The sequence below is a fragment of the Cnephaeus nilssonii genome (assembly GCF_951640355.1).
Source record: "Cnephaeus nilssonii genome assembly, chromosome: 13".
NCBI classification, from domain to species: domain Eukaryota; kingdom Metazoa; phylum Chordata; class Mammalia; order Chiroptera; family Vespertilionidae; genus Cnephaeus; species Cnephaeus nilssonii.
In genome coordinates this window covers 19832089-19849793 of record NC_137084.1, presented here as the reverse complement: position 1 = coordinate 19849793, position 17705 = coordinate 19832089, and the positions used below count along the sequence as shown (strand labels likewise).

The window sequence follows — 17705 nt, the reverse complement described above, 5'->3', positions numbered from 1 at the left end:
GATTACAAACATTACTTGAGTCAGTTGCCTACATGATCCAGTTTTTCCACTTTTCAAAATTTACTCTATGGAAATAATCAAGTATTTATTTAGCGGTGTTGATAACAGCAAAAATCAGATACAGTCTAGGTGTCTAATAATAAATGGTAGGTTTAATAAACGATATAGCCTTTAAACATCATTTGGAAGATTGTTTAGCATAGTGATAGAGAACATAAGCTTTGCAGTTGTCAGGCTCACACTCTGTTATTTGCCAGCTGTATTATGTAGAGCAAAGTTTTTACTTCTCTAAGCCCCAGTTTTTTTCATTTGGGAGTGACAGTACATCACTGATGTAGGATTGTTATAGGATTTAAAGAGGACACATATAAAACCCTATACAGAGGGCCTGGCTTCGTGAAAACACTCAAATAAATGTTAGCTGTTATGGTTGCAAAGGACAGATAAGGATGTGCAGAAGGATATGGAAAAACATCTATCTTCAACGAAGGAATAGTGGTTGAATTTGTTTTCAACTGCTTTTGAGCACTTACCAATGTATTTATAAAGTGTTTTTCTTATACATTATTATAATGCACTAGAGGCCCAATGCATGAAATTCGTGTAGGAGTAGGCCTTCCTTCCCCTGGCTGCCGGCACCGGCTTCCCTATGGCACCTAGGAATCAGACCCGGGCTCCCTTCTGTGAGGGAGGCTCTGCCAACCTGCTGCAGCCCACCGGTGGCCTGAACCTCCCTCTTTGGGGCTATCATGCAACCCCCCAAATTGATCACTCTGCTGGCCAATGGCCTGGGCCTCCCTCTGCAAGGCGATCATGGGGCGATGGCCGGCCCCTGACCAATTGCATTGCACCCACCTTGGTTGGCCTGGCGCCAGTGGGTGTCATAGTGTGGTCCCGGATGTTCGTCCGATGGTCGTTCAGCTGTTCAGCCGTTCAGTTGATTTGCATATTACCCTTTTATTAATATATAGGATTATATTAATCCATTTAGTAATGTAGAACCATCCTTGTATGACTAGTATAAACATTACCTAGCCATGTTATTTTTATTTTTTTAAATATATTTTATTGATTTTTTTTACAGAGAGTAAGGGAGAGGGATAGAGAGTTAGAAACATAGATGAGAGAGAAACATCGATCAGCTGCCTTCTGCACACCCCTTACTGGGGATTTGCCCGCAACCAAGGTACATGCCCTTGACCGGAATCGAACCTGGGACCCTTCAGTCCGCAGGCCAATGCTCTATCCACCGAGCCAAATCGGTTAGGGCTAGCCATGTTATGTTTAAACACATTTCCTTTATCTTTTTTTTTCTCTTCTTTTTTCTCTTTCTCTTCTTCCCCTTTTCCCCCCCTACTCCTTTTTCCTCTCTCTCCCTCTCTCTTTTTCTTTCTCTCTCTCACTCAACTATGCAAGTATTTTTTTAAAGATATTTTTATTGATTTTAGAGAGGAAGGGAGAGGGAGAGAGAGAGTAAAATATCAATGATGAGAGAGGATCATTGGTAAGCTGCTTCATGCACGCCCCCAACTAGGGATCCAGCCCACAAACCTGGCATATGGCCTGACCAGGAATAGAACCGTGACCTCCTGGTTCTTAGGTCAAGACTCAACTACTGAGCCATGCCGGCTGGCCGAATTGGGCAAGTATTTTAATAGACTGTGCTCTGTGTTTTTGGTTCAATTTTTTACTTATTAATAATTTATTCATACTCATATCAATATTATGCACATTATCTAAACTATCAGGAGTCTGCAAACTTTTCTGTAAAGGGAAAATAGTAAATAGTTTAGCTTTGTGGACCATAAGATCTCTCTCTGCCACAGCTGTCCAACTCTGTAGCAAAACAGCTATAGACAGTATGAATGGGCATGGCTGAATTTGACCCACAGACCTCAATTTATGGGTGAATGCCTGTTCTAGTTTCTCATTTATTTGTTGTCTCTCACCTAACAATAACTGAGAGAAGATATAATACTTTAAAGTTGTAAAAGAATGCTATTAAAATAAAAACAAACATTTGGGCCAAGGTCTTAAAGCACTTTTCAGAGCCTGCTTTGCACATGGCTGTTGGGGGCGAATGGCCTGCCAATTATACGTCCAGTGCTTTTCTTCGTGCATTTGAGAACAATAATCACTTTTTGAGGTGAGCAGAGCGGGAACATGGAGACACATTTTTAGTCTGGTACCTATATGTATTTTAAAATACTCTCGGTCTGTAGTTTTACTGACATCTAAGCATTTAATAGCTAAAACTGCATTTTCTAGTACTTTATGTGTGGCTTACATTTATTTGAGTTTTGATGTATTAGTATGATTTTTTGTTTGTTTGTTTTCTCCCTATAGTGACATCCAAGAGCCAAAGGAATCACTGCCACATTCCAAAACCTCAGCAGCTGCTCAGTTGGATGAGCTCATGGCCCACCTGTGTGAAATGCAGGCCAAGGTGAGCACAGTCCCTATGATAAAGCCTTCGGGTTTATCTCTTTGGAACACAGCTCTGCATTCCCCCTTGAGGGACACTTTTAAGTTGTCATTTATTTTCCCAGACTAAATTTAATTCAATAAATGAACTCAACCTTGTGCTATGTATTATCTGGACACAAAAGATACTATGATCCAGGCACTGATCTCAAGGAGCTTAGCCTGTTCTTGGCAAAATGAGGCATAAGCCTATATAATATTTATAGAATAAAAGACAGGTGGTTTATCAAAATATGTGGAGCAAACATCAGGAATGTATAGAAGTCAAGGAGAGTTCATTAGAGGTGGGCATGGGTATGGGATAGACTCTGAAGAATGAAAGAATTTGGACACAAAGAGATGAAAGAAGATGCCCTTTGAGTTGGAGTGAGCCCTGTGGGCACTGGTCTCTAATGCTGGTTGAAGTGTGGCAAGACTGTTAAGGGGACCTGCCTGAGCAGGATAGAGGAGAGCTATGGACAGGCTAGGGCACACAAGAGAGATCAATTGTGGTTTTCAAAATAGGTATCATGAGGAATCCTAAGCCCTACATTGAGATAAAATCCGTCTCCTTGTTCTAGCCTCCAGAGCATGAGTGACAAGCTCATGTGGCCTGGCAGGGAATGGAAATCAACTGCATGGGCTTAAGAATTTATCAAGGGAAATATCACCTAGAATTCTTAAAGTAGAGACTACAACCATTCTAAATTGGTTGTAGGATTTGTCACACACACATGAAGTGACTATGAAATAATTTCAAGACAGTATATAAAAATGTGTGTGATTGGTGAGAATAAGAACCTTATCTTTGTGGCTCACTGTTGGACTCCCAAAACTCAGCTTAGTTCCTGACAATGAATAATACATACTTATTATAGGAAAAAATGAATAAACATCAGAAATAAGTTTTTCTTTAATGTCTACAATAAAGCTGAGTTTATTCCTCATTGAACTGTATATTTGGAAATACTAGAAAAGTAGACTTTTTTGTGTGGTGTTTTCTAATTGATTTAGATGTTTCTTGATTTATTTACATTTTTAAATATCTGTTAATTTTTTTAATAGGTCATACCTTCATATTGCACAAAATTCAAAAGCACAAAAGTTTGTAATGAACAGTTTCCTTATTAGCTCTATCCCAAATTATCCAGTTCTGCTGCCTGGAGATGGTCAATATTTTTTGTTTTTTATATACCAATTCAGAAGTATTCTGGGATATGTTGTAAATGTCATTGTAGATAGATATATTTTTGTATTTTTACTTATTTTTGTACTTAATATTGGTCACCCTTACAGGCCTTTTAGACATTAACCTTTTGAACACTGATCTTTTCAACATTAACTAACGTCATATAATAGAGGAGGAAGGAAATCTGTTAGATGATAAAAGTTTCTTTCTTTTTTAAATAACTATTTTAATGTTTTATAACTATTTTGGAATTTTGCTTCAACAACTACAATCCATCAGCAAGTCTTATCTGACAATTTCTCACCACCTTTTCCGCTAACACTGGTCCAAGTCATTATTTCTGGTTTGAGCTGTTATCACAGTCTTCCACATAACTAGTGCCTCTAATTCCTCTCTACACTTAATTCCTCACTCAGCTACCATAGCGATCTTATAAATCAGATTCTTTCACCCTCCAATGACTCCATCATCTTTGCAATAAAATCATATCTTTTATCATGAGGGTAAAAATGTGATCATTGTGATCTTTACCTCCTTCTCTATTATCTTCTCCTGCCACACTCAACTTCACTCTCTTTACTCTAGCCCCACTGATTTTTCTTACCATTCTTCTAATGCGCCAAGCTACTGCCTTCCTCTGCTTCTCCCCTTCCTCTGTAATGCTTTCCCACAAAAATCAATATTTCAGATTCCCTAAGTACATCACTTAAATATCCACTGAAATATCATATCCTTAGAGGTCCTTTTCTAATCACCATCATCTCAATCAATTCTTCCTCAACATCCTACCCTTGGTCACTTTTATCTTGATGTATAATCCTAATATATAAAAACGCTGGGTCCATCACATCCACAATGACTGGAGGCTTGACCAACCAGAAGTCAGCCCTGCAGTCAGCACTGGATTGTCGTGGCAACCAGCACTGACTGCTACAGCTGCAGGTGCGGTGACCCAGCACTGACTGCTGAGGGGGCTACGAATCAGGCCTGGAGAGAGGCCTGAAAAGAGAAGCAGGGTCTGATCCATAGCCTGTGTGGCAGCTGTTGATCAGCACTTGCCTCTGTCTTTCTCTCCAGGCCTGGCCAGCAGCCACACCTCCATTTCTCTCCAGGCCTCCACCGGGGCTGCTGATCAGCTTTGCCTTTCTGATCAGGCCCTGTTGATAGGCCCAGAGATGCTGACTGGTGTAGAAACTGAGCAAATCAGAACCAAATCTGGGTCAACTGTGAGGAGCCAATGGCTGCCTATGAGGTGGAGCTTTTGACGCTGACTGGCAGAGAAACCGACCATTCAGAACCAAATTGGCCAGCAGAGGAGGGAAGTTGAGGGCGAGATCAGGCCTGCAGGGGAGGGCAGTTGGGGGCGAGATCAGGTCAGCAGGGGAGGGCAGTTAGGGGTGACCAGGCTGGCAGGGAAGGGCAGTTGGGGGGCAAGATAAGGCTGGCAGGGGAGGGCAGTTGGGGTGATCAGGTCGGCAGGGGAGAGCAGTTAGGGGCGAGATCAGGCCTGAAGGGGAGGGCAGTTGGGGGCAAGACCAGGCTGGCAGGGGAGAGCCATTGGGGGCGAGATCAGGTCGGCAGGGGAGGGCAGTTGGGGGCGAGATCAGGCCGGCAGCGGAGGGCAGATGGGGGCGATCAGACTGGCAGGGGAGTGCAGTTGGGGGCGAGATCAGGCTGGCAGGGAAGGGCTGTTGGGGGCAAGATCAGGCCAGCAGGAGACGGCAGTTGGGGACAACCAGGCTGGCAGGGGAGGGTAGTTGGGTGAGATCAGGCCAGCAGGGGAGAGCCATTGGGGGCGAGATCAGGTCAGCAGGGGAGGGCAGTTGGGGGTGATCAGGCAGGCAGAGGTAGTTGGGGGTAAGATCAGGCCAGTAGGGGAAAGCAGTTGGGGGTGGGATCAGGCCTCAGGGGAGGGCAGTTAGGGGCGATCAGGCAGGCAGGCAGAGGCAGTTAGGGGCGATCCATCAGGCAGGCAGAGAGGTTAGGAGTGATCAGGCAGGAAGGCAGAGGCAGTTAGGGGCAATCAGGCAGGCAGGCAGAGGGGTTAGGGGCAATCAGGCAGGAAGGCAGAGGCAGTTAGGGGCAATCAGGCAGGCAGGCAGAGGGTTAGGGGCGATCAGGCAGGCAGGCAGGCAGGCAGGTGAATGGTTAGGAGCCAGCAGTCCCAGATTGTGAGAGGGATGTCCGACTGCCGGTTTAGGCCCGATCCCTATAGGATCGGGCCTAAACCGGCAGTCGGACATCCCCCAAGGGGTCCCTGATTGGAGATGGTGCAGGCTGGGCTGAGGGAACCACCCCTTCCATGCACGAATTTCGTGCACTGGGCCACTAGTGTATATCATATTTCTCTCTGGCATTGCATCATATATTAATTTATTATTATTATTTAACATATTTTTATTGATTTTCAGAGAGGAAGGGAGAATGAGAAAGAGATAGAAACATCTATGATTTTCAGAGAGGAAGGGAGATGAGAGAGAATCATTGATCAGCTGCTGCCTGCATGCCCCCTACTGGGGATTGAGCCTGCAACCCAGGCATGTGCCCCCAACCGGAATTGAACCTGGGACCCTTCAGTCCATAGGCCGACACTCTGTCCACTGAGCCAAACCAGCTAGGGCCATCATATATTCATTTTAATTGTTTATTGTCTGTCACCCAGGTAATGTAAACTTTATGAGGAGAGACACTTGGTTGCTCTTGTATATTGTCTCTACCAAGAGCCAGCCTAGAGCAGGGCTTGGGGAAAACTAGGTGCTCAATAAACACTGCAGAATAAATGAATAAAAAGAAGACTGCTGAGTTGTGGTTATCACAAGAGCCAGAATTATCTTCATCCACTCAATTTCCTATGGTTAGAAGGAAGATTAGTCAGATTTCATTCGGCATGAGAAATTTAGAATGAAAACGAGATGAAAGCATTTTTATTGGTGTTATAATGTTGAATTATTCCATATCTTGGAGGAAGGTTCAGGAAAGACTAAAGGGTCCATAAGTAGAGGTGAGTTTATAGGGTCATGAAGAAGATGCCACTGAGGATGAATTCCATGAGGCTGACTGTTCATGGTTCTCTCCTTGGTACCAGGTGGCAGTGAAAGCAGATGCCAGCAAGAAGTACTTACCAGACAAGCAGGATCACAAGGCCTCCCTGGACTCAATGCTGGGGGGATTGGAGCAGGAATTGCAGGACCTTGGGATTGCCACAGTGCCCAAGGGCCATTGTGCTTCCTGCCAGAAATCGATTGCTGGAAAGGTAGGACAGGCCAAGATATTGGTCCTACAGCCATCTATGTCTCTCTCTGTGTGTGTCTCTGTCCCATCAAAGATTGATATTTCTCCTTATATTCTAAGATGTTTTAATAATCTATCTATATAAAAGCCTAAGCGACCATCGCAACCGAACGACAACCGAACAGGCTGCATGGGGTGACCAGGCTGGAAGGGGGGTTAGTGAGGGGTGACCAAACGACCAAGCAGCAGGCTGCGTGGGGCAACCAGGCTGGTAGGGGGGTTAGTGAGGGGCGACCAAACGACTGAGCAGCAGGCTGCGTGGGGCGACAAGGCCAGAAGGGGGGGCATTGAGGGGCAACCAAACTACCGAACAGCAGGCTGTGTGGGGCGACCAGGCCAGTAGGGGGGGCAGTTGGGGACAACCAGGCTGGCGGGGGGGGGGAGTTGGGGGTGATCAGCCAGCAGGCAGAGGCAGTTAGGGTTGATCAGGCCAGCAGGGGGCAGTGAGGGGCGACCAAACTACCGAACAGCAGGCTGCATGGGGCAACCAGGCCAGCAGGGGTGGCATTTGGGGGCAACCAGGCTGGCGGGAGGGGGGGGGCAGTTGGGGGCGATCAGGCCAGCAGGCAGAGGCAGTTAGGGTTGATCAGGCCAGCATGGGGGCAGTTAAGGGCGACCAGGCCATCGGGGTGGGGGGGGGGCAGTGAGGGACAATCAGGCCGGTAGGCAGAGGCAGTTAGGGGTGATCAGGCTGGCAAGGGAGGCAGTTAGGGGTGATCAGGCAGGCAGGCAGGTGAGCGGTTAGGAGCAAGTGGTCCAGGATTGTGAAAGGGTGTCTGACTAAACCGGCAGTCAGACATCCCCCAAGGGGTCCTTGATTGGAGAGGGTTCAGGCTGGGCTGAGAAGACCCTCCCCCCCATGCATGAATTTCATGCACTGGGCCTCTAGTCTATATATATAAAAGCCTAAGTGACCGTTTAACCATTCAACTGGTAGCTATGACATGCCCTCACCACCAGAGGGCAGACACTCAACACACAGGCGTGGAAAAATGTAATAGACTGATGAATCTCAGGGGGAAGGGTGGGAAGAGATTAACCAAAGATCTTATATGCATACTAGAAGCCCGGTACATGGATTCATGCACTGGTGGGGTCCCTCAGCCTGGCCTGTGGGGATTGGGTCAAAACTGGCAGTCAAAATCCCCCAAGGGGTTCTGGATTGCAAAAGCGCACAGGCCAGACCAAGGGACCCCACCGGTGCACGAATCCATACACCAGGCCTCTAGTAGTTAATAATTACTGATCACTTATAGTGCTCTGGGCAGTGAGCTAAGTGCTTTTACAAGTATTTCTTCATTTAATAGTCACATTAGTCCTTGAGGGAGACTCTAGTATTATTCCCTTTGTAAAGATGAGGAAACTGAGGGCTCAGGTCCAAGGTCTAGTAAGAGGTAAAGCTACGATTTGAACCCAGGCAAGTCAAAGCTTTTAACCTGAGTTTAAGCTCTTAACCCAGGAGTCCTCAAACTTTTTAAACAGGGGGCCAATTCACTGTCCCTCAGACCGTTGGAGTGCCGGACTATAGTTCAAAAAAAAATTATGAACAAATTCCTATGCACACTGCACATATCTTATTTTGAAGTAAAAAAAACAAAACGGCAAAAACACCTGCATGTGGCCCGCAGGCCGTAGTTTGAGGACCTTTCTGAGGACCTTTCTGTCTTAACCTTTCTGTGCTGTCTTTACTGAGAGGAATTTTCTGTTTCCCTCTGTGCAAACATTCCTGTTTAAATTTATTGCATACAATTTTCAGCTGCATTCAGCTCCAAATCGTGGCCACTAACTCCTGCTCTGCATCATACTCCACCAAAACCATAACAGGGTTTTGAGACCCAACTCTGCATGGGGCGTGAGATGAGATGTTCAAACCAGAGGAATAAAAACTGTCTTTTGGCCTTTTACTCTTCTAGGGATCCCTGCCACACCAAGGCTGTAGTTATCTGCTGTCTATCACTACTGTGCTCTATTTTGTTTCTTATACCACCTGGGGCAGTATAGTGGTAACAAACATTTACAGGCTTTTATCAGGGTGGGCAGTCAAGAAAGTGGGCACTTTTTTTCTCTCCATAAAGCATGGGCAACAGACCACATAGGTGGGACCAGGTCCAGGCCTTAGTGTTGTGTAACGCCAGGGGGTGTCATTTACTAAGAAAACTGTGTGAAGCGTGCCCACCACAATGTGCAACCTGCAGGCCCTAGAGCACCCTACTGGGCTCTCACACCAGGCTTTGTTTCCTCCTCCAGGTGATCCATGCTCTAGGGCAAGCCTGGCATCCAGAGCACTTCATCTGTAGTCACTGCAAAGAAGAGATTGGCTCCAGTCCCTTCTTTGAGCGCAGTGGCTTGGCCTACTGCCCCAAGGACTACCACAATCTGTTTTCGCCACGCTGTGCCTACTGTGCTGCTCCCATCCTGGATGTGAGTAAACTCCCCTCCCTCTGCTTTCCTGTAGCTTTTCCTCATTCCTCTAGCACCAGGGTCATGTTTTACAGTTCGGAGGCATTCTGATATCTCTCTGTGTGTTCCTTTTCCAGAGAGTGCTGACGGCAATGAACCAAACCTGGCACCCAGAGCACTTCTTCTGCTCTCACTGTGGAGAGGTGTTTGGTGCAGAAGGTATGCCTGGGGTTCTTTGATCTGTCCTGGTTGTCCAGGATTCTGCCTCTACCACCCAAGTGCCCATTTCAGTGCCACATGCCATCCTTCCCTACCTTTTCCCAACATTTATAGATTTTGTTAAAATTGAATTATTTTAATCAAAGAAACATGATTGCATAGTTTAAAAACTCAAACATTACTTCAAGGGTGATATTAAAAATGAACAGTCCCCTGCTCCTCCTTTTTCCACCCCCAACCCTACTTCTCTCTTAATTTTTTTAGCTTTTTCTTTTGTTATTTACCTAGGTTTTTTAAGTGATACATTACTACAAATTTATTTCCCTCCTAATTTTAATCATTATGTATTCACTTTCTATCAGAGAAGATGAGGATTTAGAAATGTTATTACTATCCCACCATATTTAGGGATACCATACTTTCACCCCCAACATATTTCCCCTTCCACATTTTCTCAGTTTATAATTAGGTCATAATTACAGGTCAGGTCGGTATTCCGTGTGTACAGGTAGATAATCATGTAAATATTACGCACAGTTGAGCCTGGGTAGCAAACTGTGATTACAGTAGAACCTGGCTTTTGGAGTCAGACTACCTGGTTTAAATCTGGGCTGTGACATTTATTTACTAGACTAGAGGCCCGGTGCATGAAATTTGTGCACTGGGGAAGGGGGGGTCCCTCAGCCTGGCCTGTGCCCTCTTGCAGTCTGGGACCCCTCAAGGGATGTCTGCCTGCCAACTATTGGGCCTAAGCTGGCAGGCAGACATACCTCTCGCAGTCCAGGACCCCTCGCTCCTTACCACTAGCCTGCAGCGAAGGTGGGAGAGGCTCCCGCCACCGCTGCTGAGCTTGCCAGCCATGAGCTCGGCTTCTGGCTGAACGGTGTTCCCCCGTGGGAGAGTGCTGACCACTAGGGGGAAGCTCCTGTGTTGAGCATCTGCCCCCTGGTGGTCAGTGTGCATCATAGCGACCAGTCATTCTGCCGTTTGGTCAATTTGCATATTAGGGTTTTATTATATAGGATGATGGTTGCGCGTGCAGGTGATATTCTTTGTATCTCACTTTCCTTATCAGTAAAATGGCCCTAATAATAATGCCTACCTTATAGGATCATTATGAGGATTTTAAGAGTCATTATTAGGGTTTAAAACAGTGTCTGGCACATGGAGTCCTTTTGTATATATATATTTTTTCCTGAAGTCAATATTTGGATCCTTTTTACATTATCTTAATTTTCATTATACTTATTACTAATTTATCTGACAGAACTATGAAATCTTTCTCAAAACAGTCAACCACATGTGGTGATAGGTCAGTTCCATTTTTTTTTTTTCTCATAGATATCTGTCCCAGAGATGCCCATATTCCTGCTCCAGTCTGAGGCCTGTTGAGAAGCAGTTATTCTGGGTCATTATCTTGGGAATTCCTTTTACTATTTTCCTCTTTGGAGCCTCTGTTTCCTGGATCTCAAGTCTTCTAATACATGTTACTGTCTTTATTTTGATAAAGCACATCCTGTAGTAGCTCTTGAGAACAGGTAAAAATTTTGAGACCTTGAATATCTGAAAATATTTTTGATCTGTTGTCTACCTTCAGTTGCCTGGGCAGACAATTCTAGGTGGAAACTATTTTCCTTCATAATTATGAAGACTTTGTTTTGCTTCACTGTCTTCCAGTTTCCACAGTTGAGAGGTTTTTTTGTTTTGTCTTTTTATTATTTTTTAAAATCTTTTTAAAAATTGTTGAAAGTATTACATATATCCCCTTTCTCCCCCATTGACCTCTTCTAGCCCACCCCCACCCCCTGCCCCAGGCCTTCACCACCCTATTGTCTGTGTCCATGGTTATGCATTTATGCATACAAGTTCTTTGGTTGATTTCTTCCCACCTACCCACCCTCCCCCTGCCTTCCCTCTGAGATGTCTGTTCCATGCTTCTATGTCTCTGGATCTATTTTGTTCATCAGTTTATTTTGTTCACTAGATTCCACATATGAGTGAGATAATGTGATAGTTGTCTTTCTCTGACTGGCTTATTTTGCTTGGCATAATGCTCGACTGGTCCCTCCATTCTGTCTCAAGGTGTAAAAGATCCCTCTTCTGCCCTGGCCAGTTTTGCTCAGTGGATAGAACGTTGGCCTGCAGACTGAAGGATCCTGGGTTCGATTCCCATTGGGGGCACATGCCTGGGTTGCCTCCTCGATCCCCAGTGGGGGGCGTGCAGGGGGCGGCCGATCGGTGATTCTCTCTCATCAATGATATTTCTCTCTCCTTCTCCCTTCCTCTCTGAAATCAATTAAAAAAAAAATCCCTCTTCTTTACTGCTGCATAGTATTCCATGTTGCAAATGTACCACAGCTTTTTTTATCTACCCATCTATTGATGGGCACTTGGGCTGTTTCCAGATCTTAGATATTGTAAACTAGAGGACTGGTGCACAAAAATTCGTGCACTGGATGGGGGTCCCTTCAGCCTGGCCTGCTCCCTCTCACAGTCCTGGAGCCCTCAGAAGATGTCCTACTGACAGCTTAGGCCCGCTCCCAAGGGCCTAAGCCACAGTCGGGTTGCCCTCTGTAGGAAGAGACCAGGCTGATCAGGGAAGGCGCCGCCCTCATCATCCCGCTACTGCTGCTGCTGCTGCTGCCACTGCCAGCCACAGGGGCTGCAAGGCCTGAGCCCTGGGCCTCGCAGCTGCCTGAGCCCACAGCCGCCTGAGTCCATGGCTGCCTGAGTCCTGGGCCTTACAGCGGCCTGAGCCCATGGCTGCCATGAGCCCACAGCTGCTGTTAGCCCCAGGCCTCACAGCCGCCGGGGCTCACGGCTGCCTGAGCCCCAGGCCTTGCAGCCACCGGGGCTCACGGCAGCCTAAGCCCATGGCTGCCATGAGCCCCAGGCCTCACAGTGGCCTGAGCCCATGGCAGCCTGAGCCCACGGCTGTCATGAGCGTTGGGCTTTGCAGCCACTGGGGCTGCCTGAGCCCTGGGCCTCGCAGCTGCCTGAGCCCACAGCTGCCGTGAGCCCAGTGCCACACAGTGCTGGCTCCCCTGCCTGTGTCCACTCCAGGACCACCTGAGCTGCCTTGCCAGCTCAGGCAGGCCCCCCTGTATCTGTCTCCGTCTCTGCTCCGGGCCTCACCTGCACGCTCAACCTCCTCCTGTCCGGTAGTGACCCGTTACAGAGTCCCGGCCTAATTTGCATAGCGCTGCTATGAACAAAGGACTATGCATCATTCTTTCTGATTGATGTTTCAGGTTTCTTAGGATATATTCCTAGAAGTGTGATCACTAGGTCAAATGGCAGTTCCATATTTAATTTTTTTAAGGAAACTCCATACTGTTTTCCATAATGGCTACACCATTCTGCATTCCTGTCAGCAGAAAAAGATTCCATTTTCTCCACATCCTCACCAGCACTTGTCATTTGTTGATGGTAGCCATTCTGACAGGTGTGAGGTGATACCTTATTATCCTTTCAATTTGCATCTCTCTGATGATCAGTGACTGAGCATTTTTTCATATGTCTCTTGGCCATCTGTATGTCCACTTTGGAGAAGTGTATATTTAGGTCCTTTGCAAAATTTTTAATTGAATTGTTTATCTTCCTTTTGTTAAGTTGTATAGGTTCCTTATATATTTTGCATATTAACCCTTTATCAGACGTATCATTGCCAAGTATGTTCTCCCATACAGTGAGCTCCCTTTTCATTTTGTTGATGGTTTCTTTTGCTGTACAGAAGCTTTTTATTTTGATGTAGTCCTATTTGTTTATTTACTCCTTAGTTTCCTTTGCCCTAGAAGATGTATCTGTAAACATATTGCTATGGGAGATGTCTGAGATTTTGCTGCCTAAGATTGTGTTCTTATTCCTGACCCTTTCTATATTATCTGGTTTTCCCTTTTTGTGTGTTTCTTTTTCCTTCTGTTTTCTGAATTGTCTTGATTTTTTCCTGACTTCTTTTTTATGTTTGTTTTGAACAAATATAACCCATGCATGGATTCAGAAAGCTTCTTTATTTGTCTTTTCCTGTCTTTTTGGAATTAATTCCATGGGGAATGTTTTATCCTCTCTCTGAAATAAAAACTTGGGCAGTCCCATGTCTTTTCTGATTCCTCTTTTCTTTAAAAAATGTGTAATAATTTTATTGAGTGACATTTGTTAATAAAATTATATATTTCAAGTCTACAATTCTATAACACATCATCTGTATTTTGCATTGTGTACTCACCACCCAAAGTCTAGTCTCCTGTCACCACATATTTGACTCCCTTTTTGCTGTTGTTTTTAATCCTCACCTGAGGATATTTTTCCATTGATTTTTAGAGGGAGTGGAAGGGAGAGACAGAGAGAAACATCGATGTGAGAGAGACACATCCATTGGTTGCCTCCTGCATGCACTCCGAACAGGACTGGGGAACCTGCAACCAAGGTACATGCCCTTGACTGGAATCGAACCCAGGACCCTTCAGTCTGTGGGCTGACACTCTATCCACTGAGCCAAACTGGTTAGGGCTAGGCCTTTAATCTTGAATCACTTCAAGAGATGTTCTCTCTGCCAGCATTATGAAAAATTTTAAAAAGGATTAGGAAATGAGGTTTCACCATTCAGAATGTCAACTTGTATGTAATTCGCCCCCCCCTTTTTTTTTTTCCAGTAGAAAGCTTTACTTCTTTCCTCATGGTGCCCAGTATCTCTGGTTTGATATCTCCAGAATTAATTACTGCATCTTATGGTAGGGTGGGGAATCTGATCTTCTAACAGCTCCTTAGAATTGCAACCAATCCTGTTTTCAGTCTTGAGACTATTTTATGCATTCAGTTCCTGAGCCCCTCTGATGATATGGAGCTCCAGATGACTTAAGTTTTATTGGCACCTCCTCTCTCAGGAGACATAGATTTCAGTGTTCTTGTCTTTGCCAAGCTAGTTGTCACACTTATACCTACTTTAAATTTTTGAAAATTTTATTGATATCTCATTTGTGACATCTCTTTTCCTTTTCTCCTTTTCCTATGGGTCTTTCTATTTTAGATTATCCTTTAACTATCATGTCAGTGATGTTTCAAGCAGAAGTGAAGATATTCCCAAGTGTCTTGCCCTCCACCAATGTGGACTCTACTAATGTCAGGCCTGTTATTATGTTTATTTCTAATTACCATTCATTTAATCCCACCCACAACTGTGTAAGACTAATTTTATTCCACATTTTATCTAGTTATAGGTGAAAACACTGAACCTCAGAAAGGAAAAGTGATTTTCTTAAAGTCATAAAATTGGAAAGTCAAAGAGTTGAAATTTAAATTAAGGTATTATTTTTGCAAGTTTCATATTTGTTTGCTTTTCTACAACATCCTAAGTGCCCTTTGACAGAGTCTCAATTCCTCTTCTACTGTTGGAACTTTGTACTTTCTTGGCACCAACATAATGCACTTTATTTGAAGATAGACCTGGACTGAGTAGCACTGATATAATCCACTAGCTAAGTGCTTTGTAGTAATTTGCATGTTCACTGAAGCTCGTTCAATGCTTTTCTCAAATCATTAGGCCTTTCATTTCCAGATTGCACTTTAGTTAAGCATATTTTTCATTGGGATTTAATCTAAAGCATATTGAAATGTGTCATGGCAAATTTATATTGCACCAGTAGCCATAGAATTCTAAGAGCTAGTTGAGTAGAATAGTAAGTAGAATATGACCCAGAGATAATTATGATGTGGAAGTTGCCTGAGAGCAGAACAAGAGGATACAGATGAATTTCAAGAAGAAATGTAAGTTAGATACAAAAGGAAAATATACTATCCATAGGACGACCAGGAAGCATCATTGCTTTTGATTTGGGCCTCTTCTAAACTGACAGGCAGATTGGGTTATTTATAATTTCACATAAATATGAAGCCACACCTAAGGTATATTTATTTAGACAATTGATTAAAAAGGCCATTTACTAATCAGAAGCTCCTCTTGAATAGCATTTTTGTTTTTATTCTTTGCTTTCTGTAAATGGGTCTCCTACTATAGGGTTAGTCCATTAATTAGGTGGCATCCTGCTTTACTCAAGTCACACACAGAGCTTCTATAATGACAGCTAAACCATTGAGCCTCCTGGGAAATTAAATTCATTTGCATTTTTTGTTTCAGTTCAGGGAATTGCTCTTTAAGCCTCAAGTTTCTAAGTACATCAGGCCTTAACATCCTCCCATAGGGAATAGGTCCTCATTGCCTACCTTCTTTTTAATTGTTCATTATCCAGGCCATGCAGGTGCTCTCTAATTTCCCTGGTGGATAAGAGCCTCACAGAGTGTGGCACTTTTAATTGTTAGTGTTTCTCATCCATCCTCCAGAGGTAATTGGCTCCAGAGAGAGCCTCTAGGCAAGTAGGTGCTGAAACTTTCTCAATTATTGCATAACACATGCAGGGGTATCACAGCAAGTTTGGCTTATTGCTTTTGATTCCTCTCCTGAGACTCACCTGAGTTCAAACAGAGGCTGTTACTTCCCTGTAATCTCATTCTTATGACCAGCTACCCTACAAATGCCTAGATGAGGGTCATTCCTAGATCAGTTGGCATGTCTTATAGTTTTCTCAAGTAACACTGACTTACAAGCAAGCTCACTTTTAGGTCATTTGCATTGCCTGAGGACTTGTCTGAAATAAAAATTCTCAGGCCCCATCCCAGACCTTCTGAATCAGAAACTCTGGAGTGGGGCCCAGGCAGTAATCTCACCAGGTGATGGATGCACAAGAATGTATAAGAAATATTGGGGCACACAAAAGCAAGAAAGGTGGCTGTGCATGTTCGCTAGTTTTTCTTAAATATTAGGCTTGCCCACAGTCAGTTGCACTTGATCAGACTCCAGAAATTCTTTGATAAAGTGAAAAGAAGTAAGCAAGCTCATCTCTGTCTCAGAGGAAAGAACACAATTATTAGTTTAGATTGTTAGATCTATAGGCCTCAGAAGTCTGTTAAACTATCTGCTTTTCCAAGACAGCATCATTGAACAAGGCAAGGCATATCTAACAGTGACTGGAGATCATGGGAAGATTACACCACCTGATTTGGGTCCCATTGCCTTTTTTCTCTTTTTTAATTTGGCTGCTACTATCAAAATAGATTTCCAGAAATAATGTTCTTGGTGGGCTACTTTCCAATCCACTGAGTATGCTTTACTTTCACACTATTTTAGTAGGCACAGGTGGAGCTTTCATATTTGCAGAGATATCGGCTTATGATATTTGTGCTCAGCCAACACTATCAGGTCCCACGGAGAGGTACTGAGATTTTTTTGTTCTTTTTGTCTTTAGAATTCATCCAGTAGGACTGTACAGTCAAAATACGGTATTTTAAGGACACTAGAATGAATTATTGCCTTTCCTTGGTCATATCACCAATTTGTTATGTAGTTTAATTTGTTTCCACTTGATTCAATTTTTAGGAATACATTTTATAAAACAATAATTGAAACCATATTATTTTTAAACATATATTTTAGAGAGGAATAGAAAGGTATAGAGAGGTAGAAACATCAATAAGAGAAACATCATTGATCAGTTGCCTCCTGCATGCCCCCCGACAGTGGATTGAGCCTGCAACCCCGGGAATGTGCCCTGACCTGGAATGGAACCGGTGGCCTCTTAATTCCTGGCTCAATGCTCAACCATTGAGCCACACCAGCCATGCTCAACCATATAATTATTTAGGGACCTTTATATTCATTGTATTTCTCTGAGATATAATTAACAAATCATTTCCTTTGTTTGTCCTTCCTCTTAGCTTTGCTTACAGTGTTTTTTGATCATGCATAAGTCATTAATATGTATTTTTAATGTAGCTTAATTTATTAATATTTAACTTGCTTTTGAAATTTGAGGCATTTTATGACAGTTCTTATTTCATTCACAGATTAAAGAAGAATACATCCATTTTTTTAATTCAAGTATTTGTATGGTTTGAATTATTACATTTAGATCTTACATCTATTTGGAAATTATTATTTCATAGTTCTATATTTTTAAATATGAGGCAGGTTTTTTCCAGGTGCCATTTTAGATACTGGAGATACAGTGTGACAAGACCAACAAAATCTAGTTTCTCTCAGAGCTAATGTTCCAATAGGAAAGACAGACCACAAAGATGATTTTAGATAATG

The 17705-nt window shown here is 43.8% G+C and overlaps 1 protein-coding gene across 2 annotated transcripts in view; it reads left to right on the top strand.

Moving 5' to 3' along the window:
• Positions 1 to 17705, top strand: part of LPXN (leupaxin) — a 33383-nt gene that overhangs the window by 13598 nt on the left and 2080 nt on the right. Inside the window, exons 4-7 of one of the 2 annotated variants that reach the window (XM_079789083.1) lie at positions 2347 to 2446; positions 6738 to 6905; positions 9191 to 9364; positions 9481 to 9562. In XM_079789083.1, coding sequence (XP_079645209.1) covers positions 2347 to 2446; positions 6738 to 6905; positions 9191 to 9364; positions 9481 to 9562 — 524 coding nt within the window. The remainder of the gene's footprint in view (positions 1 to 2346; positions 2447 to 6737; positions 6906 to 9190; positions 9365 to 9480; positions 9563 to 17705) is intronic. The other variant, XM_079789084.1, reaches the window with a different exon arrangement.